The sequence below is a fragment of the Castor canadensis genome, chromosome 8, assembly GCF_047511655.1.
Source record: "Castor canadensis chromosome 8, mCasCan1.hap1v2, whole genome shotgun sequence".
Lineage (NCBI taxonomy): Eukaryota > Metazoa > Chordata > Mammalia > Rodentia > Castoridae > Castor > Castor canadensis.
The window spans coordinates 37,941,478-37,964,334 of NC_133393.1; the positions used below are offsets into that span (position 1 = coordinate 37,941,478).

General features: G+C 39.8%; 1 protein-coding gene across 3 annotated transcripts in view; it reads right to left on the reverse strand.

Moving 5' to 3' along the window:
• The window catches only part of Cap2 (cyclase associated actin cytoskeleton regulatory protein 2), a 157,956-nt gene that overhangs the window by 37,415 nt on the left and 97,684 nt on the right, over positions 1-22,857 (reverse strand). For all 3 annotated transcript variants that reach the window (XM_074082840.1, XM_074082841.1, XM_074082839.1), the window contains 3 exons: positions 8,089-8,232; positions 7,671-7,756; positions 2,705-2,810 (listed from right to left, as the gene is read on the reverse strand). In XM_074082840.1, the coding sequence (XP_073938941.1) occupies positions 2,705-2,810; positions 7,671-7,756; positions 8,089-8,232 (336 nt within the window). The remainder of the gene's footprint in view (positions 1-2,704; positions 2,811-7,670; positions 7,757-8,088; positions 8,233-22,857) is intronic.

The window sequence follows — 22,857 nt, forward strand, 5'->3', positions numbered from 1 at the left end:
TCAAAGTCATAATGTGTCTGAAGAAAAAGAATTAATAAGCTTACTTGTATCTTCCTCTGTGCATTTCAGCGGTACAGGAGAAAAGACAAAGTAGAAAGTAAAAAGGAAACAACAATCTTGAGGAGTGAATGTTAATATTGTATACCTGTTGGAAAACTTACGCAGAAATCCCAAATACACTGAAAAATCACACACTGCCTTAGCATTAAGCCTACTAATCTGACATCAACATTGAGAACTAAAGGTTAGGTACTGGAGTGCAGCCATTGCCAGATTGAGAGGTCTACCTTTGGATGAGATTTGCGAAGATGCTGCTTTATCTTCTCAACATTTACTCTGTGTAGACCACTGACTATCTGGAGGTGGTATTCATTTCTAATGGAAGGGAGTTTCCAAGGGAAGCAAGGGCAAAAACTCCAAAGGACAAAGAAGATTCTAAGAGTCCCCAAAAGCTAACAAATGGGCCTAAGTAACTCCATTTTGTATCTGGACCCCATCGTGTGTAGGCCCCTGTCTAACCTTGTTTTTCTTTTTTAGACCAGACTCAGCTAATAACCTCCCAGTTCTATTCTGAGACACCACAGTATTCAGAGACTTTGAAGACACAACACCAGGACAAACCTAACTCATGCTTTATTTCAGACCACATACTCGATCCTAGAGGCTAAAGACAGAGATGAGTTTCCAGTCACATGGGAGAGTCCTGCAAGCACACAGAAAATTACAGTTCCATACACCAAGAGCCTAAGGTTTACTCAAGAAACAAAAGCAAAGAGGAGAGTCACCCAACCCAGGTGGGGAGCTTGTGAAGATCAGCAGGAGTTTCTTTCTTTTTTTTTTTTATTATTTTATTATTTATATGTGCATACAATGCTCGGGTCATTTCTCCCCTGTGCCCCCACCCCCTCCCTTACCACCCACTCCACCCCCTCCCTCTCCCCCCCACCCCCTCGATACCCGGCAGAAACTATTTTGCCCTTATCTCTAATTTTGTTGTAGAGAGAGTATAAGCCATAATAGGAAGGAACAAGGGTTTTTGCTGGTTGAGATAAGGATAGCTATACAGGGCATTGACTCACATTAATTTCCTGTGCATGTGTCTTACCTTCTAGGTTAATTCTTTTTGATCTAACCTTTTCTCTAGTTCCTGGTTCCCTTCTCCTATTGGCCTCAGTTGCTTTTAAGGTATCTGTTTTAGTTTCTCTGTGTTGAGGGCATTAAATGCTAGCTAATTTTTTAGGTGTCTTACCTATCCTCACCCCTTCCTTGTGTGCTCTCGCTTTTATCATGTAGCAGGAGTTTCTTAAAGAGATGATGTTTGGGGTTGGCCATGGAACATAGAGTATTTCCTCTGAGAAACTCAGGTTGTACAATCTGAAGTATGTTCAGACATTGCAATGAAGACAAAACAATATGAGTTTGGCAGCTTTGGAAACAACAACAATCTTATTCAGTACGCTCTGAGCATTGCATGTGCACAGGATACCACAGAGTCAGGAATTGCCGGAATGCTCAGTGAGACAAGGAAGACATGTGAGACAAAGCTGGAGAGGAGGCGAAGGTCAGGTCAATTTCCCATGTGGGAATTAAAATGGGAACAGAGAGGCTGCAATTTTTGTTGTTGTTTGTTTTTTCTTTTGGTGGTACTGGGGTTTGAACTCAGGGTCCTGTGAACCGCACCCCCAGTCCTTTATGCTTTTATTATTTTTTCAAATCGGGTCTCACTTTTATGCTTAGACTGGCCTGTGACCGTGATCCTCCTATTTATGCTTCCCACATAGCTGGCATGTCGAGCACATGCCATCATGGCCAGTTTTTATTGGTTGAGATGGGGTCTTGTGAACTTGTAGCCTGGGGGGGGGCACTTCCTAAGTAGCTGGGATTACAGATGTGAGCCACTATGTTAGGCATTTTATCCTACTGCTAAGGTACCCTCAGAATATTAGGATGCCTAGCTATTCAAAATTACTGCTTAATAAGCTTAATGCATCAAAAGAGAAATTAAGAACATAAGAAATAAGAACATTAAGAATAAAAAGGAATTTTATTCATAATTTTACCTCTAAAATTACACCATTTAAAAACATTTGTGTTCTCTTTAATTCTTATTACAGTTTCTTTTTTAAAAATTAAAAAGAATTTTTTTTTGTGGTACTAGGGTTTGAGCTTAGGATCTTGTTCTTGCTAGACAAATGCTCTATCACTTAAGCCACTCCCCCAGTCCTTTTTGCTTTTAGTTACTATTATTAATTTTTTGGTGGGACTGGGGTTTGAACTCAGGGCTTTAAGCTCACAAAGCAGGTGCTCTAATGCTTGAGGCACAACTCCAGTCCAATATTACAGTTTCTTAACATATACACCATCTTAGTACTCATGAACATTTCTGCTTGACTTTACCATTTTATGTTAACTGGCAAATATGATTTTCCACGTAAGCACCACATGTTGTTTTTAATGGCAGTACCATGTTTGTCACATTCTTACCATAGACAATGTAACCATTTTCATTCTGTATGTCACACCAGCAGTTCCCACATTTTCCCATGGCAAATGATACTTCCATAAAGTTTCTTGTGTACATTTTATTCTATCCTTTCCTTGAGGTAAATTCTAAGGCATGAGATATTAGGCCACAAGGAACACATATTTTTATGAATTTTCTATGGCCTTTTGATACTTAGGTAGAAAAGAGTCTTATACTTACTGTTTTGCTCCAAGTAAGACCTGTGGTGTGGTGCTCCTTGATGTATGCTTGGAGCTCACTCCAAATGTTCAAATATGACTTCACCCAATCCACATGGCGTAAATCGCTTTGTTACAAGAGAGGATGAAACAGAGTGGAGTTAGGATCTAAAAGGAAATTTTAAAAAGATTGAGTCGGGGTACATCATAATCCAATTGCTCCAGATGACTCTGGAGCAAGTGTCCATCTAGCCAGAAGACACCCCTGAAGGGACAGTCCAGCACTCTCCTGAGGGGAGGCGGGCAGATGGGCAGTCCCCTGAGCTCCAGGTATGGACAAAGTCACAGAGAAGGGATCTGAGTGAATAGAGTGAACTTGGGCCACGTGTCTCTGGCCATCTCTGTGATCCTAACAGACCTGAATGTGGAGGGGAGACCATTTCTTTCTGTACTACTAATGCAAAATAAAATACAATATGCTCTCAGGAATGAGAATGGCATTAAAAAGAAAAAGAAGTCTCTTGGTTTGTTTTCTAATATTCTGGTTAAAGATATAATCAATTGGAGAATTTTTGACAGTACAACCGATAATAAAGTTGATACTGGAACTTATAAACTTATAAATGGCTAACACTCCATATTTCTAAAGGGACATTCACTTCCATGGCCTTAACTGATACTCAGATGATACAAGCGAGCCAGGGTGTGACTGGTATTTTTATCTTGATTCTACTGAACCAAGAGCTAGTAAAATGCTTACCTTTTATGACAGGGTTAACATACAAGATTGAGAGAATTGTTAGGAACAGTAAACTTATAGATAGATAAAAATGGCTGCATTTACTTTTGGTAATTTTCACCCACAGTATTTTTCTTTCCATTTTGAATGAAGTAGTGGTAAACGAGAAAATGATGACATTTGAGTGAGTGCAAATTTAATTATGTACATGGGCCATTAATCTGAAGATAATCACTGACAGAAGCCTTTATTAGAAAATCTCTTGTCAATAATGATTTGTTTCTAGACATATTTTATTTTCCTTGAAATATTCTAAATGCCATCAGCATGCCTGGAGCCCCACTGCATCGAGGTGTGCACCAGGGAAGGAGAGGGGAACTGCAGCCTGGTCATTCACCCTCAAAGAGGAGAAATGCAAGTGTGGTTTCCTGCGGTTTTAGATTTGTTGATTGTATTAATCAAATCTTTGAAGAATCTCATTGTTATTTAGTCTTACTGACATAGCCAAAACCCGAAAGGCAGCTGTAGCTTCACAGGTTTCTCCCATTAGTGTCCTTGTTCTCTAAGGCATTGGGACACAGTCTAGTCAACAACTATTATTAGAGCACAAAAGTCACTTCAAGAACGTATCTACATATGTTATCATTTAACAGACGCACATATACGCACATGTATGCACACCCAAAACACACATGCATATATGTCTGTAGAAATATCTTGTATGTTCAATATTGTTTCTTTTTCTCTCTTTCTGTCCCTCCCTCTCTTTTCCTCCTTCTTCCTTCCTTTTCTTTTTTCTTCCAGAATTCAGAATTTATTTATTTATTTATTATTTTTGAGTGGGGTCTCACTATGTAGCCCGAGCTGGCCTGGAACGTACTAAGTAGACCGGGTAAATTCATAATTTTCCTTTTCCCTGCCTCCCACGTGCTGGAATTATAGGCACATGCCACCACACCTGGCATAAATATGTTTTCTTTTAAAAAATTTAACAACCAATGAAGTCTGAATCTATATAGGCAAATTCATTTTTCTTTCAACCATTGCAGTATTATTTTGACTTGAAGAAAGTTCCAGCAAAACTAGTAGTAAGGAATAATAGCAGGATGCCTTTCACCTGCCGTCAATCTCTAAGAGAAGAACTGACAGAGTCCATATACACATGGGAAGCTACAAAGCCTGCCTCAGTTTTCACTGACTCTGGAAGAAGGTGTCTTGGGGGAATCTGAGTTTTAATGACTGTGACTCAGAAGGAAGACAAACCTTCACAAGGACAAGACTATCAACTAGTTCAATTCATGTTCAGCAGTAGCCAGTCAAACCAGTCACAAAGGTTGCACAAATGCACATACCCGGCTCACAGTCCTTCCTTTTGAACAATAGGGAAGCTGCCTTTCCACTCCTCCACCCATCAGCCTACGAGGTGGGCCACAGGGAGGTGCAAGTGACTAAGGCATAGAGAATGCCCTGCAGGCCTGGGTCTGCCTATAAGTGGGTCCCATGGGTGTAAAGTAGTCTGGTTTCTATCAGGTCACCAGTCCTAGAAGCTCAAGGGTGACTTGGGACCCATTTGTCTTCTTCTGGAAGTGAAATAAATGAATCTGCACCTCTGGCTGCATCTCCCTGGCTTACTATACAGTCTTCAGCTGCTTCACTGAGCTTGACTGTGTCAGCCCTGATGCTGCCAAAAGTACTTAATTTCTACTTATTAGCTGATATCAAGTGGCAAACAATGGACTCTCTTTGTATATGTACAAAAATGTGGAAAGTCCTAACTCTCTTGGCTATGCTACCATCTGGGGAGAATTACTCACACTCATGGGACTGGGAGAGGGACAGGAGCTGATGAACTGAGACACAGATAAAAATGGTCTGCAAGGGTGGTGTACTAAAAGGGAGAACTAGAGTGCCTAAGCTATCCTGAATTGGCATGCATAGTGGTCCATATATCCTGGAAAAAGAAATCACTCTGGGTGTGTATTCACTCTGACTTACTATATCCTGGTTTTGTAATTTAAACTTGCTGTTTTCTGAACTATGAATTCTACGTGAGAAGAGCAAGCTATCTTGTTCTTGGAGGCTTTTTTCAGACATATTGAACACTTCTTTGGTCTCTGATATTACATGGCAAAATTGGTGTCATAGCATTGGCACAATTGCCTCAATATGGTTCTCTGGGTGCAGGAAGTCTGTCACTGAGCACTGTTTATTTTAATCACAGTTCTTTCAAGGTGCAGACAAATCCTAAGAGGAAAGAGGCAACTGAAGACCCCTGAGTTAGTAATTCTGTCTGCTAACGTTGTTCTTCCTAAAAGCTACAAGACTTGTTTTGCTAACATAGAATGAAAAAACTATGGCTGTTATTTTTGTTTTTTAAATGTAAAAGCTTTACTATAACTCATATCTTATACAATTTACACATTTAAAGTGTATAATAGTTCAGCTCAACAAAGTTGAGTAATCACCTCCACAATTAATTTTTGAACATTTTCATCACCCTCAAAAGAAACCCCATAACCCATTTTCAGCTACTCCCCCTAAACTTCTTCAGCCTTAGGCAACTTCTCATTTGTTCTTTGTCTATACAGATTTGCCTACTCTGAATTTCATATAAATGGAGTCATAAATATGTAGTTTTTTTGGTGTGGTTTCTTTCACTTGGCACTATGTTTCCAAGGTTCATCTATATCGCCACCTGTCATTCTTTTTATGGTCAAGTTATACTCCATTATATAGATATGCCACATTTCATTTATCTAGTCACCATCATGATGGTGGTCACCAAATGATGGCATTTGGGTTGTTCCCACCTTTTGAATAATGCTGTTATGAACATTCATGTAGATGCTTTTGAGTGGACATCTGTTTTCATATCTTTTGCATATATATACCTAGGAGTGGAATTGCAGGGTGTGGTTGTTTTGTTATAAAAAATATTGGTACATATTTCTTAAAATAAGTGGTAGAAATATGGGTATTCCTTGTAACTCTTTACACCTTATATACATTTTGTAAATATTCTTTTATATCTACTCAATATTTATTTTAAAAAACTATAAAAGAAAGGGTAATGCAAAATTTGAATGTGTACTAATTTGGTCAAAGAGTTGGATCTACAGTAGGTATTTATTTATATATTCTAGATGTACTTTTCTATATGTCATGGAATAATTTGTCTTATACTACTGTGGATTACTTTGTTCTGTTTTTGTTTTTCAGATCTGTGTTATAAAATAAGGAGGTGAAGAAGTGAGGTTAATAATCCTGGCAGTTTAGGTCCTCAAATTTCCTTCCATTTGAACATTCTGGAACACGGATGAGACATCCCCAGGAACCCCTGAATTTGTTGACTGGTGGTTACTTCTGTTGCTGCCACCTAAGGGCTAAAATAGGGATTCACTCTTGAGTCTAGAGTCAAGCAAAGGTGGATCACTGCTGCTGTTATTTTTACCCTGACGCTTCCCTTAGTTACCAGGCACCAAAGACAACACATTTAGCCAGCTGTTTATAGGGCAAAGCATGACCTGATCAGAGGGCGAGGAGCCTCATGATACTCCTTAAATAGTTTGAGAAACATTTTCCTGGATGTCTCCTCAGCTTTGGCATGCTTCCATTTGATCTCATTTTTCATTCTAACCCCAGTTTACGTCTCTCTACGATCTGTTTTTTTGTGCTGTAGAATGCAAAATCCTTTCTGGCTGGTTCTCCAAAGTCCCTTGCTTCAGATTCACCTTTCAACAGCCCTCTGGATAGCTGCTCTTTTTATAGTTGTTTTTCTGTCCACCCCAATTGTGTTTCATTTTCATCCAATCTGGTTGCCCTCTCACTGCCTGGTTTATTGTCCCATCTCACCTCTGTTCGGAGTTAAACTTCATTTCTGGATTCTTTCTTCCATCTACACACCCCACCAACTCTAACTTGATATAGGTAAAAGTTTTATGACCATATGGGGTTGATCCATTGCAAAACCCACTCATTACAGGGATACATAGTATAGTGACATTCACTCAAGTGGAAATAGATTAGTCATTAAATGAGAATTAAGGCAGGCTCTCTAAAACACAGCTATTATCTGGATAATGATTCCACTTTCCACATGACTTTCTCTGCAAAAGAGGGAATCTTTCTTTCAAGGTTTTATAGTATACTAGTGTAGAGTCTTGAGGAGGGATCAATAATTAGCGATATTAAGTTTTAGGAGCAAATGTCTAACAAACTGAAAATCTGGCCAGTAAAAGAAAGTACATACCTGTGTTTGTAGTCCTTTAAGACCCTGTTAGTGTAAAACGTGGCGGCATCATTCATCTCCTTGACATAAGGACCAGGTTTGGGGGACTGAGAAGACAGGACCATGACCCAAGCACAGAAGGAAAAAAAATAGGGTAAGAACTAAAATGCCTTGAAGAAGAAGAAAAGAAGTAGATATGTAGGTGAAAGCTGGAGGCCGAATGAGCTCTGGAGAAGTTGGTGAACACTTTTCACATCTTAGAATAGAAAGCACTGGACTTTAAACAAGGTAAGAAAAAGCAGATGCATTCAGCCTGGAAGGATTCCTCCTCCAGTGTATCTGACTGTGGATGAAGGAGTGTGAAAGTGACCATGAGTTTCCCCAAATACTCCAAACATATGAAAGATGAGCTGGAGGGCAGCGCTGTATCCCGACTCACCACAGCTATCCATCCCAGGGCAGGGATGCTTTCACTGACCGCCGAAAGATGGTTGAACATGTTACTCCCTCGGTTCCTCTCTCTGAAAGTCTGGATTTCCTGAATCTTTTCTGAAATAGGTTTCAGAAGTGTAGCCACATCGTTCTGTAAGGCAACATGGAGAGCTGTTACTCTGAACAGACAGAAGCATCCCTTCTGTCCCTGCTGGCCTAGGCAGGAGTACTCAAGGCTTGCCCTCATCCACGGGTCTCAGAGAAACACAGGAGCATCTTTCAGAATAGTCTGCAATTCTTCTTTGTTAGCTCTCCACATTGGTGGGTTCTGCACCTGTGGATTTAACAGACTGCTGGTCGAAAATAATCTAAAAAAACTGTCTGAACTGAAAATATACAGACTTTTTTCTTGCCATCATTCCCTAAACAGTATAGCACTGTTTACACAGCATTTGCATTTTATTAGATATTATAAGTAATCTGGAGATGATTTAAAGTATATGGGAAGATGTGTGTAGGATATAGACAAATGGTGTCATTCTATTTAAGGGACTTGAGCATCTGTGGCTTTTGGTGTCTGGGGGGAAATCTTGCAACTCACCTCCCTCAGACACTGAGGGACAACTGTATTGTATTTTTATTCTCTGAGTTATGAAAATTGCAGATTTTTTAACATTATTAATGCTGTCTCCTAAGACATGAAAAAACCCAGCAGTATGATACAGTCTCTGTGTGGAAGACAACTGCATGACAGTGAGAGTGTGGATCTGTTTTGTGGTCAAATGGAGTAGTACATAGATCACACACTGAAACAACACAGGTGTTAAGTCAGGGTGAGTAGATGTTAGTAAAAGGATGTCTTCCTGTTCTGGTAGGAAACAAAAGCGAGAGAGCATCCCAGGTTTGGCTGTAGTTACCATGATCCACCTGAAAATAAGGAAGTCTTTTACTGACTTGTTCCTTTTGAAGAACAAGTGATGGTCTCTCATATTTTAGTGACCTTAGTTTGGCTAGGCTTTCTACATGGTCCTCAGTTCACTAGGCCCATGACTACTGGCTATGTTCATTTCTGATTAACTCATGTGACTTCACTAGTTATATAGAAAATGACTTTCAAAATTATGTGAGCTTAGTGACAAAGTATCACAGCCACAGATGCTCCATACCACCACAGCCCCTTTAAACACCTCCTCATCCATTAGCTTACATCCTTCACTTTCTCTTTGTTATTTAGGTGTTGACAAGCAGACACAAGGTTGTTGAGTTGATTTCTGTACACATGTGCTCCAAAGAAATAGCAAAGGTCCCAAACTTCAGTTCTGTAAGAACAGTTGAAAAGCTTTAAGCAGTATTTTTACTAAATCTTTTTTGTAAGAAGTAAAATGAAAAAAGCTTCTTAAAGTTTTTTCATTTCTTTAACGAAGATTTCAGAGCAACGACTTCTAATCTTGGTTGCACATTGGAACCACCTGCATGGGGCAGGGGGATGGTGGTGGCTAAAACACATAGTGGTTTGGTCCTACCACCAGAAATTTTCATGTAATGGCTTGGATTTGGCCTGAGTAGAGGAGGGAAAATGGGAAAAGCTCCTTAGGTGATTTTATAGGTCACTGTTACAGTGGCAGCATGACACCCTAAAGGAGAATCATTCCTGCCGGGGACAACAAACCATTTGTGAAAAACTTATGTTCAACCACAGTAGCTTACAGACTTTACTTCCTTTCTAAACCTCTTTGTATGTCCCTCCCCCTACGGAAATGTTGTATATAAGGGCTTGGAGTTAGAATAACCTTGGTTCAAATCTCACTTCTGATACCTACTACCTATTGGGCCTTGAGAAAATCACTTTATCTAATCCTTGATTTCCTCTCGTATAACTCAGAGGTTGCAATACCAACAACCTATAGGCTGCAGAAGACACTGCATTTTAAACCTTTGGCACATGGAAAGTATACAATAAATGAAAATGGTTATTATTGCTATGATGCAATTAGCTCATGCTAGAGATAGATAGGATACTATCCCCTATAATATGTAATATTCATTTGCTTCAAATAAATGACTGTGTATTTAAGATAAGAAAGGCTCTAAACATACATCCTGGTAGGCTAAAAGGATTTTAGGATCATAGGAGCCTAAATTGGGTCTCCTAATTCACCCATCTGATCCCAACTGAGCAGGTCACCATTAGCATTGTAAAAAAATAAACAGAATAGAAAGTGTTAGAGGGCATTCACATATAATAAGGGTAGGTATTTTAGGAATCATGTGTTTTGGTTATGCACTGTGTGGTGTGTGTATTAGACTGCCAAGCAAAATATATTCATGGATCTGAGTCTAAAAGCTTGAGAAGCATGAGTCTAAACCAGTTTTCTATTTTACATACATAGGTACAAGCTCAGGGAGGTTAATTTACTAAGTTAAGATCAGTTAGAAGAGTTGGTAGAGCTGAAACTAGTACCTATGTCTTCTTGGAAGCCCTGAGACAATTCTCTATGCAGTATTGGGTACTGAGAAAGATACAGTTAGCTGTCTACACAAAGATTTCTCCTCTGCCAACAAGAGTGGAAAAGGTATTGTGAAGAGATTAAGAACTCAGGTTTTAGTCAGGCACAGAGGTTCATGCTTATTATCTCAGCTACTTGGAAGGCTGAGATTAGGAGGATCATGGTTTGAGAGCAGTCTGGACAAAAAGTTAGCAAAGACTCTATCTCAACAAACCAGTCTTAACACCTCTACAAGGGAGGTGTTAAGTAGGAGGACTGTGATCACATGGGAGGAATAAATAGGGGACTGTGATCTGAGGTCCACCCTGGGCAAAAAGCAAGACCTTATCCCAAAACACAGCTAAAGTAAAAGGGCTGCGGGCTTGGCTAAAATGTTTAATGCTCTGAGATCAAAACCTAGTACAAGCTGGGTGCTGGTGGCTCATGCTTGTAATCTTAGCATCTCAAGAGGCAGAGATCAGAAGGATCACAGTTTGAAGCCAGCCCAGGCAAATAGTTTGCAAGACCCTATCTCAAAAGTACCCATCACGAAAAAAAGGCTGGTGGAGTGGCTCAAGGTGTAGGCCCTGAGTTCAAGCCCCAGTACTGCAAAACAAAACAAAACAAAACAAAAAACTCAGTACCACCAAAAAAAATTTTAAAGAACCAACCCATAAATAAACAGATGAAAAGAAACCTCTCAAGGAACTAAAACTTCTACTTCACATTATACACAAATATTAATTCAAAGTGGATTGTAGACCTAAAGGCAAAAGCAATACCTAAAAAGCTTTAAGAAAAAAAAAAAAAAACCAGGATAATGTCTTGCAGCTTTGGAGTTGCAAGACAAAGACTTCTTGTACGGGACACAAAACGTAAAAAAAAAAAAATCTTTTCTAAAGACACATTTAGGATGGGGGTTATAGCACAGTGAAAGCACTGAGCTTGCCTAGCATGCAAGAGGCCCTGGTTTTAATCCCTGGGCAAAGGGGAGGAAAGACTGTTAAGAAATGAAAAGGCAACCAGGCCTGGTGGCACACACCTGTAATCCTAGCACTCATGGGCTATAGGAGGATGAAAGTACCAAATTGGGCTACATAGAAAGGCCCTGTCTCTAAAAACCAAGGAGCTGGGTGGGGGAGAATGAAAAAGTAAGCTACAGAAAAAATGTTGCAACCTAACAAAAACTTCTATCCAGAATACATAAAGAACTATGCTGGGTTATAAAGAATCTGACTTTAAACATGGCACGAAACTTGAACAGACATTTGCCAAAGAAGGTATCTGTGGTTTTGCTTTCTGTGGTTCTGGTTACCCACAGCCTGAGAGTATTAAATGGAAAATTGCAGAAATAACTAACTCACAAAATTTAAATAAATTTTATTACAGTGGAAAAAAAAAAAGAAAGAAAAGAAACCCCTCATATTCTAGAATGAGACTGGTTGAGTTCAAGTCCTTGTTCTGTGCAAAGCTCTGGAACTTTACACAAATTACCAAATTACCACACATGACCAAGATTCCATTATCCCATTTCCAAAACAGAGTTGACCATGGCACCTACTTCATAGGAAAGTTGTGAAGCATAAATAAGAATTCTCAGTGGAATTTTTAATTCTTCCATATTGAAAAAGGTGCAGACCAAAAAAGTGTGCTTAGCCAGTTTTTGTGGAAAGTTCGTGGAAGTTCTTTCACTTCTGGTCATTATATAGCAAAGTTCTTACAGACTAGGCAATCGAGAACCTGAATCACAGGTGTCATGGGCTGAAATGCATTGCCTCAAATTCATATGTTGAAGCCCTAACTCCCAAGTCATTCAGAAGGTAATCACAGTATTTGGAGATAGGGTCTTTAAAGAAGTAATTAAGTTAAAATGAGATCAGTAGGGTAGGCTTCAATCCCAACAAATGGAAGTCAGGACATGGATACCCCATAGGGAAGGTGTTGTGAGGACACAGAGAAGGTGGAAGGTACAAGTCAAGGAGAGAGTCTCCAGCAGAAACCAACTCTGCTGACATGTTGATCTTGGGCTTCTAGCCTCCAGCACTGTGAGAAAATAAAGAGCTATTGTTTGAGCCACTGGGTCTGTGGTACTTTGTAATGGCAGCCCCAGCAAACTCATACAGGGACCCCTCTGGAGAAGGAAACAAATGCCCTCAACTCCTCCCTTCTCAAACAGTCAACAATAAAACAAACAAAATCCCAAACACTCCAGCCCCAAACAGGGCTATTCCATGTTGGTTCATTAATGGCTGTCAAAATGTCAGTTTTAAATACTCTCCTTGGAATTTCACTCTTTAGAAAGTAAGCATTTCCCTCTTCAAGGGATTTTTCTCAGTCCAAATTCAATACCTGATCAAAAGGGTGACACTGATTTCCCGAGAAGGCAGCTGATTTTCAATGATGGCAGAAGTACTAAAAAATCATCCTAATTGTCTCTAGCAATTTGCCAAATCATAATATTTTTGGTGCAATGACAACTTTGAGAAAGGCCAGAATATCCAAATTGTTGGCAATACCTGGCCCTTGCCCCATGGGGAAAAAGAACCAGAAACCATATATTTATAACATTTGAGAGATTTATTAAGGCCATCTTTGTTTATCTCTAACTTCCCAAGAACAAACTCAGAAAGTCTGAGGAGACACAGTATTCTGGAAGATATTTCATATTGCTTATCTGATGAGAGCAACACAAGGATTGAGAACATTTCTTTTTGCCTTAGTTTGGCAATTTTCATCATTAAAAATAAGAAAGCAATGATGAGACAACCAAGTACAGCATCTATTCTGCACAATGCTAATAAACAGCACAGCCTTTATTCTGTGCCAATAAATTTCTCCTGTACTTTAAAGTAGGCTTGTCTTCTTCAGTTCATCCTGAGCTTTTAGAGTTGGAATGGAAAACAGGAGAGAGGACCAGAGTGAATGGTGTGATTTCCTTCAAGCCTATTTTGTGGGCTGTTAGAGAAAAAGCCAATGGAGGAGGCCTTTATTTTTTATTTTATTTATTTATTTAACAAAAATTTTTATTTTTTTATTATTCATATGTGCATACAATGCTTGGGTCATTTTTCCCCCCTCCCCCCACCCCCTCCCTTACCACCCACTCTGCCCCCTCCCTCTCCCCCCACCCCCTTGATACCCGGCAGAAACTATTTTGCCCTTATCTCTAATTTTGTTGAAGAGAGAGTTTAAGCAATAACAGGAAGGAACAAGGGTTTTTGCTAGTTGAGATAAGGATAGCTATACAGGGCATTGACTCACATTAATTTCCTGTGCATGTGTGTTACCTTCTAGGTTAATTCGATTTAGTTAGACATCCTTCTGTCTCTTTCAATATTAAGCATCCATTAGGCATACTTGGTAAATACAGGTCGAATTGTACTATTGTCAATTAAAATTACAGAAGGCCTTTCCACCAGAGTAAGAAGCTTATTTTATTTTTCTGTAGTACTGGGGATGAAACCCAAATTATCGCACATACTAAGCAAGTGCTCTACTGCTGAGCTATACCACCAATAAGGAGATAATTTAAGAAGTATCCTGCTTTTTAATTAAAAAAAAATTTCTGGTAAGACTGGGATTTGAATTCAGGGCTTCTTACTTGCAAATCAGGTGCTCTACTACTTGATTCATACCTCCAGTCCATTTCACTTTGGTTATTTTGGAGATGGGGTCCACGAACTATTTGCCTGAGCTGGCCTTGAAATGTAATCCTCCTGATCTTAGCTTCCTAAACAGCCAGGATTACAGGCATGAGACACCTGTACTGGGCTAAATTTGTTTTTCAATATAGTGTGCTGGTGGTGGTCTCCAGTCATAGCTGGCAGTGTCCTCTGAAATGACTTTATTATTATTTCTACTATTATTATTATTCAGACAGGGTCTCACTATATAGCCCAGGCTGGCTTCAAACGTGCCATCTTCCTGCTGCAGCTTCCTGAGTGCTGGGATTGTAGGTGTGCATCACCACATCTGGCACTGGAATGACTTTAAATCACCCACTTTTACAAAGGTGTTAATCAGAGTATTTTCTTTTTTAAATTTTCACTCAAATTTCTTTTTTTCTGAGACATTTCTCTGAAAGAAAGTAATTTTTTCAAGGTTCATGCAAAGATGAGCTAAAAACATCTTCCTAGTCCTTCCCCAGGTTTCTGGTCCAAATGGAGGAGAGGCCTGTGCAAGGTGCATGTTGTCAACAAACGTTTCCAAGAGCTGTCTGAGCTGGATTGTACTTTGGAGAGTATTTTAGGACTCCATGTCTTTATGACCTTCTCTTCTGCTCTAAACTTGAAGAATTTAATCCATTATCACTACATCTCCATTTAGTTCCAGAAATAATTGAATTGTTTTGCAGAAAGTAAAATGAAAGAGTTTTATCAGCAAGCTTTGTAGAAACTTTACCCAAAAAGGAAAACCAAATTCCCTCTTGCACTGTTTTGTAAAAGATGGAATATACTCTAGGAGTTTGACCTTAAGGATGTGTCACTGAATAAAACAAAATTGGCTTGTTATTTCTGGAATCCAAGCTTCTCAAGTAGTTCTACATCAAGTAGAAAATGGTTTAATCATTTTTATTTTTAAAAAGTTTCTTTTTTTATTATAAAATTCATATTGTTCTTCGGGAAACACTGAAAATACAGATGGAAAAACATACATAAATGAAAAACATTCTTAATTCCACTATATGGAGAAAAGCAAGAACACCCAATGATTACAGACATTTTAAAAAATAACAATAATTACTTTTAAAATAATGGCTATTCAATCCATAAAGACTGATTCTAAGAGTTGAATTAGTCCGTTTCAATTAAAAAACAAGTGAGGACATAAACAAAATCCCATCAATATATTTGGTAAGTTGTACTAGTCAGCTTTCTATTGCTGTGACAAAGTGTCTGAAAAAAATAAGGTTAAAAAGCAGAAAGATTTATTTTAGCTCAGGATTTCAGAGATTTCAGTCTATGGTTGGATAGTTCCATTTCTTTTGTGCCTGTGCCAAGGCAGAATATCATGGTGGGCTGCATGTGGTGGAGAAAAAGCTGCCCACTTCATGGTGGCTGGGAAGGAAAGAGAGAGAGAGAGAGAGAGAGAGAGAGAGAGAGCTGAAGCCACAGGTCCTAATTTGCCCTTCAATGGCCTACTTCCTCCAGTTAGACTCCACCTCCTAGAGTTTCCACCATCTCCCAATAGTGCCACCAGCTGGAGACCAAGCCTTTGACACAGGAGCCTTTGGGGGGCATTCCAGATCCAAACTATAACACAAGTACTGTGAGATTGCCATCATTGTAGAAAGGATGTTTTTGGACAAATGCATCACCGTTACAACCCGGCTTTAAAGTACTATATAGACTTTCTGATGTTCTGATCCTACCCCCCCATTTATAATTCTAAGAAAGCCCATATCAAGCAATATTTTTTAGACAACCATACTATCAAATATCAATCATTATTATTTTGCCTAAATGTTTTTGCATTTTTGAGCATCACAAAGGTACATGATACCATGATTGTTGTCATTACATTCATAATGACAAATCCGTTGGGACATACTTTGCAAAACTTTACAGTTCACATATATACTTTATAAAGGTTGATAAACTGTGTTAGAAACACTGAAGAACCCCCAAAGATTTTATATTCCTTAAAACTCTTTCTTCAAGAGTAAAATGTGGTGACTTGGTTTTCCAGGGGAATGAATTGCTGTGGATAGATGCATTGCCTTGACATCAGGTAGAGAAGCTTTTAAAAGATATAAACTTGTCCTTAAACTTTTAATGAAAATCTTCCAACAATTCATTATACTCATCAGCACATTTTTTAGTAATAGCTTTTGCTTTTGTTTATAAAACAATTTCAGGAATATGAAAAAGCACAGGAAATAATAACAAAAAGTTGGTGTGTATATAAAATATAACCTCATCATATATCCCTTTACTGACTTTTGCTGGAGAACACCTGGAAGTGCAGAAGTCCAGAGCCAGGAACAGATAACTGTGTAGGTAAGACCTCAGGGGGATCATTGAACTTTGACATCAAATTGTTGTATTTTTCTCATAGGGGCAGGACAGGGCATTTCAGGTATAAATTGGGCATTTTCAATGTGATTTTTTGCAAAAGTGTTCAGCAAATCGTTGGCTAGAGACTTCTCTTAAACTGTTTTTGTATTCTTCAGATAATAATCTACACAGTCACTGTCAATGCATTTTTCTCTTTTTTATTGGCAACATTAATTGTACAAAGGGGTTTCATTGTGATATTTCTACACATGCATATAATGTACTTTGATTAAATTTACCCTCCTCTATTACTCTTTCTTATCTCCCATCCCTCTTCTCAGACAATTTTTAATGGGTTTCATTATTCTATATTCACACATGCAGATGAAGTTCTTATTAACTTTTTGGACTCATTCAAAGACTTACCTAGGATTTTGGGGTCACTGACACAAAGTGCAATAAACTTTAACTGTTCTGTGTCCTTGCCACTGTTCACAGGTGTGAGCCTGATTCTCCTTACTTCTAGCCTTTGTGCTGTGGTAACCTGGGGGAGTGCTCACTCTAAAACCTGTAATTTATTCATTAGAATAAGAACACAGTTCTGTTAACAAGACACGGTAGCCACAGTTTCCTCTAAGTTCTCAGTGTTTGACACTTTTCAGATTAGTAGGTATGGGATATAAAAAAGTTCTGTGGGAATTGAAATGTTTAGCACCGAGACCACAATGTTTGTGTCCTTATGATATTACATATCCAGAGTCTTGATGCAAGAACCAGGGTCAGAAGACAATAAATGCAAGCCAAAATAATAAACAAAAAACTCTTAACTTTAACTGCTCTTTCAGATTGAATGAGGTTGAGATTTCTAATTTCCATCATGGCCTTTTTTTTCTTTGCTGTGCTGGGAATGGAATGCAGGGCCTTGCACATGCTACATGAGCTCTACCACTGAACTACATCCCCAGCCCTATTTATGGCTGTCCTGATAGACACTTTCTACCTCAGTACACTACATAGAAAATAATCTAGTTGGAGAATACATATCTTTCCCATTCATGCATTGGTGTGCTGGCTAGCAATGAACACAGAATGCACAGGAAGTCTGTTGTCTCTGTCAGCAGAGACAAAAGGACTTGACAAAATGAATTTCTGGAAAATGCTGGGCTCTTGGCAGGGGCATGGGATGAGACTGATTATTTGAGATCCAGGAAGGCAGTAGGGGGTCAGCATTGAGCAATGACATATAAAGACATACAAATGCATCACAGAGAAAACCCAGAAGTTTGGGGGGGAATTAAGTTGAAAATCTGGTTATCCACAATAGACACAAGAGAACAGACCAGGACGCTAAGAAGAATTTCATCTTCCATTTCATTATTGTTTCAACTTATTTTACTGGCTCAGCTGAGAAAACATCAACTCTTAACCTATCTAGGAGGTACCATCTGGCTTCTGACAGTGATGAATTTTATAATCACCTATAATTTTACTTTACGAGATTCTGCACATTATAGCTGAAAAGCAGTAGACCTCACTGTGATTTATTCAAACCCATAAGGACTTCATCAACAATCCCTAGGGTTATAAATTGGAGAAAATGGATGAAACTATTCAAATTCACCAGCTTTATAAAATGTAAGGCACTGTACAGTTATATTTGAAATAACAGAAATAATGAGTAAAAACTTCAGCAAAGCACAATGATGCACATCTGTAATCCTAGCTATGTGGGCACTGGAGATAGGAGGGTCATGGTTCAAGGTCAACCCCAGGAAAAAGTTAACCAGACCCTATCTAAAAAACAACCTGGGTGTGATGGTAAACTTGTAACTCCAGCTAGGTAGGAGGTGGAAGTTAGGAGAATCACAGTCTGAGGCTGGCCCCAGCCCCAAAGCATGAGATCTGTCTGAAAACTAAACTAAAACAAATGGTCTGGGAGTGTGTCTCAAGTAGCAGAGCACTTGTATAGCAAGTGCAAGGCCTTGAGTTCAAATCTCAGTAGCACCAAAAACACAAAACAAAACAAAAAACTAAATAGCCATTTATTTTTGTTTTCCCAGCATCTGATGAGTACCAACTGCATGCTAAACACCATGCAGATTGGTTTACACCAATTGTCTCCACTTTCTAATGACGCACCTCATTTAAATGACCAAAGCCACCAGCACAGTTACCTGTGTCACCAGGGGCCTTGACTTTTGGGGAATAAGTGATCCTTAGTAGAGGAATAACCAGATCTTTTCTCTGATTCTTTTTTTTTTTTAACATTTTTATTAGCATACATTAGTTGCAAAGGGGGTGTTCACTATGACTTTTATGTATGTGCTTACAATGTATCTCCATTGAACTAGGAGGGTTTTCTTTTTTTAAATTTTATTGTTTTTACATTTACTCACATGTCTACACATTGTTTGGGCCACCTCCCCTTCTCTGATTAATTTTTGCAGAATGTAGCTGAGGTGACATAAATCTATAGTTTCTAACTCAGGAGATGCAAGGAATTTCAACAACTACCCTGTAAGTTTTAAGATATTCCATGGTGTGTGGAGTGGATTATGAGAAGCCTATGAGAACTTGACATAAGCACAGTTGTGCTCAATGATCTACAGGTTGAGTTTGGCATGGCCCCAGCTGCAGAAGAGAGGGAGAAGGCAAAATGTAGCACAGATGCTTTTCGTAAGTTGTTTACATTCAGAGAAGTAGGAACTCAGGTTTCTCTTGTTATAATGTGACAACCCTCCCAGAGAACTGTTGCTTCACCTCCTTGTTTACCACTGGATATAAAAGACTTGCAAAAGAAGGACAGAGGTTTTTTGACAGGGGGATTTTGATTGGCTGCTGCTGGTTGTTGGTTCTCCACCAGAGCAGCTATCTGCACCAAGAACTTTATTCATAGGCATTAAAAAAGCTAAGCTAAAGAAAAGCTAAAGAGAACATGGGACAGTGTGAGTCTAAGGACCGAGACTTTAAAAGTTATGCTAATGCAGTTTTTAGACACAGTTGCTGTTGTTTGTCTGCAAGTCTGAGCACCAATACTTTAAGAAAGCTAAAGAAAGAACATGGGACAGTGAAAGTCTGAGGGTCAAAACTTTAAGAGAGATCAAAGAAAACATGGGACAGAGCAAGTCTAAGGAAAGAGACTTTAAAGAATAGAAAAGAAACAAGGTTTTAAAGTATAGTGAAGCAAGGTTTTAAAGACTAGTAAAGAACTAAGGCCTTAAAGAATACAGAAGAAAAGAAGCAAAGTAAAAGAAGAATTAATAGAGACAAAAAAAAAAAAAAAAGCAATGAGGTTCTTCTGCATCTCTGTCTGAGTGCCCAGGACACCTGACCCAAACTTTCTGCATGTCTGTCTTCTATCCTTTGTCCTTTCTGAATTTCCAGTCACCCCAAGTTAGGCCAGTTAGGTTGGTAGAACAGGAGCATGAAAAAGCTCATTCCACCATGGTGTAGATGGAAGATAACTGTGTCAAGTCACTCCAGTCATCCTCAATCAGAAATCTGCTTTCTCTTTTAAGGTTAATCTTTATAGGATTCCATTTTTTTTCTTTTTCCTCAAGAACACTGCATCCAACAGGACACCCCCCAGTTTGGTGAGTAGCTCAGTACAAACAGGACTTCCTGATCAAGAGAGTTGGGGAGGTGGGAAATCTCATGTATGACACCTCTCTTTTGGCAACTCAATTCATTTCAGAGTACTAAATGGGCTAATACAGAAACCTAATTAACTTTGCTTAACCTGATAATGTTTTTGCCCATGGAAATTTTTATCCCTCTGGTTTTCTAAGGAACTGTGATTCTGTGGAACAGACCCAGTGAAATGCTGCTGCAGAAGGCCTGGGGGTGGCTGGCACTGGGGATTCACAGCCCTGTGCTGGCTGCTCACTGTGTGTTCTCTCCAGGTATTCTTACTCATTACCATGGAGACACTTTCCAGAGCACTTAAAGGGGGTAGAGAAGTCTCTTCTCTGTCACTTCCACACAGCAGTTGTTTTCAGGAGCTATTAGCATCTCGGTGGGTTCACTGACCCAGCCTTTCCCCACTATGCTATGATTTTTATCTTCTGTCTCTGTCTCTTCTGTCAGTTTGTTGGCCAGCCCTGCCTGCTCCTCTAACTACTCCTACCATTGATGGTCCCAGTCTCTTTCTTCTATTTTCTCCTATTTCCTTGATTTCTCTTGCATGCACCCAATCTTGTGGGTGGAAAGGCAGGTTATTAAGAAATAATATCACTGAGTTGCAGTATTCTTTTCTATCTACAGAGCAAAAGTCAATACCTTTGGCTTTAGTTTTCAGGTTTGGAACTGGGATGCTTCTTTGCTATCCATGAAGACTTGGCTATTTCCAAGTCCTAGCTCTTCTTGATTTAAGATTGCCTTATGCCATAGATCACAGGGATTCCAAGTTCTATCAGTGCTTGCAGACTGCTTGGTTTTTGTCCTTAACTCCAAACAGAAAGTTTGGCCAACAGTATGTATGAATCTAGCATAAAATGTGGGATACATCCAGAACTCCTTTCTACAAAGCATGTGTAGGAAGATCATTTTTGATCTTTGACTCAGTTATTAGATTACAAAGCCTATAGCTCTTGACTATAAATAAAGTGAAAACAGGTGTATTCATTGTATCTCATGAATGTGAGTGTATTCATTTGTATGCTTGAGGGCTGACTATATTAGTCAGGGCTCTCCAGAGAAATAATTGCTAGAATTATTTTCTCCCTCCTTCCCTTCCTCCCTCCTTCTCTCCCTCCTTTCTTCCTTCCCTCCCTTCCTTTCTTCCTTCTTTCCTTCTTTCTTTCCTCCCTCCCTGCCTCCCTCCCTTTCCTCTTAGTAATTACCTCTTGTCAGTACCAAGATCTGCAGTCAGCTAGCTGGAGATAAAAGAAAGCCAGTGATGTTCCAGTTGGCATCCAAAGACAGGAAGAAAAAAACAAACAAAAAAACCACTACCACCGTCACCAATGTCTCAGCTCAAAGACTGTCAGGCTAGAGGAATTCTTTTGTTTGGGGAGGGCCAATCTTTTTTGTTCTATTCAGGCCTTCAACTGATTGGGTGATGCCCACTTTGGGGAGCATATCTGTTTTCCTCAGTCTACCAACTCGAATATTAATCTCACCTAGAAACAACTTCACCAAAATATTCAGAATAGTATTTGACCAAAAATCTGGACACTCTGAGGCCCAAGTGAGTTGACCATAAAATTAATAATCATGGGGAGATAGGCAAAGATCATAATAAAAAAACTAAATTAAATTTATCATGTTAGGTGTTAAAAGCCATGAAGGGGAAAAAAAAAAAACAGAGTTGAGTGATGAGGATCAGAATTATACTTGAGGGAGTATAGTGGGCAAGATGGCAGCTTGCTGACATTCTTATAGCCTAGCAATGACCAACTACCCTACAAAAGGAAGATCAGAGGACCCCAAAAGGCACCCACTGGGTCCTATAACCAGTGGGAAGAAAAACCCTCTCCAAATCTGCAAATAGAGAAACAATGAACCACGGGAAGAATGGGAAGAATGAGGCGTAGAGCAACACTCATGATCCCCCACCCTGAGGTCTCTGCACAGCTCCAGCCTCCATTACTTGGCAGTAAGTCCCACTGCTCAGCACACACAGGAACTCAGAGCTCCATGCTCCCCCCAATACATGACTTGCAACCTTCACCCTGAAATGCCAGGGAAACCAATGCCCCTGTGTAAGCAGGTCTCAGAGCTCCCATTGCTCCATGGGTAACAGAAGGCACAAGCCAGCAACAGCTGGCTGTTCCCCCAGCAACAGCTCCACAGAACAGAGCTCCCTGAAGCCCGTGCAGGAGATCTAGCCTAGAACTCTAACTGCTCTCAGGCTTTGTTCTCTTAAACCAGCAGCAGTGGCACAGGACTGTGCTTCCAGAAGCCTGTGCAGGAAATTGGGCTTCGAACTCCGGTGGCCCTCAGGCTTGGTTCTCCCGAGTGGGCAGCAGAGCCACAGAACTGCGTGCCTCGAGGCCCATGCAGGAGATCAGGTCCTGGAACACCCACTGCCTGCAGGCTTTGTTTTCCTAAGCCAGCAGCAGCTGCCATGGCTCCTGAAGCCCACACCCAAATGCAGGTAGACCCCAGGGCCTCTGCTGCCTAGGGGGCACCAGATGTTTCAAGCCTGCTGGCCTTGCTGCCCCACAGGTACTTTCAACTTGCTACTTGCCAGGAGCCTGCCACTAGACACCCAAGAGAACCCCAGTCTCCAGGCTTTGCTAATCTGCTGGTGCCAGGAAGCTTCCTTCCCCACAGAGCATGGAGGCCTAGCAC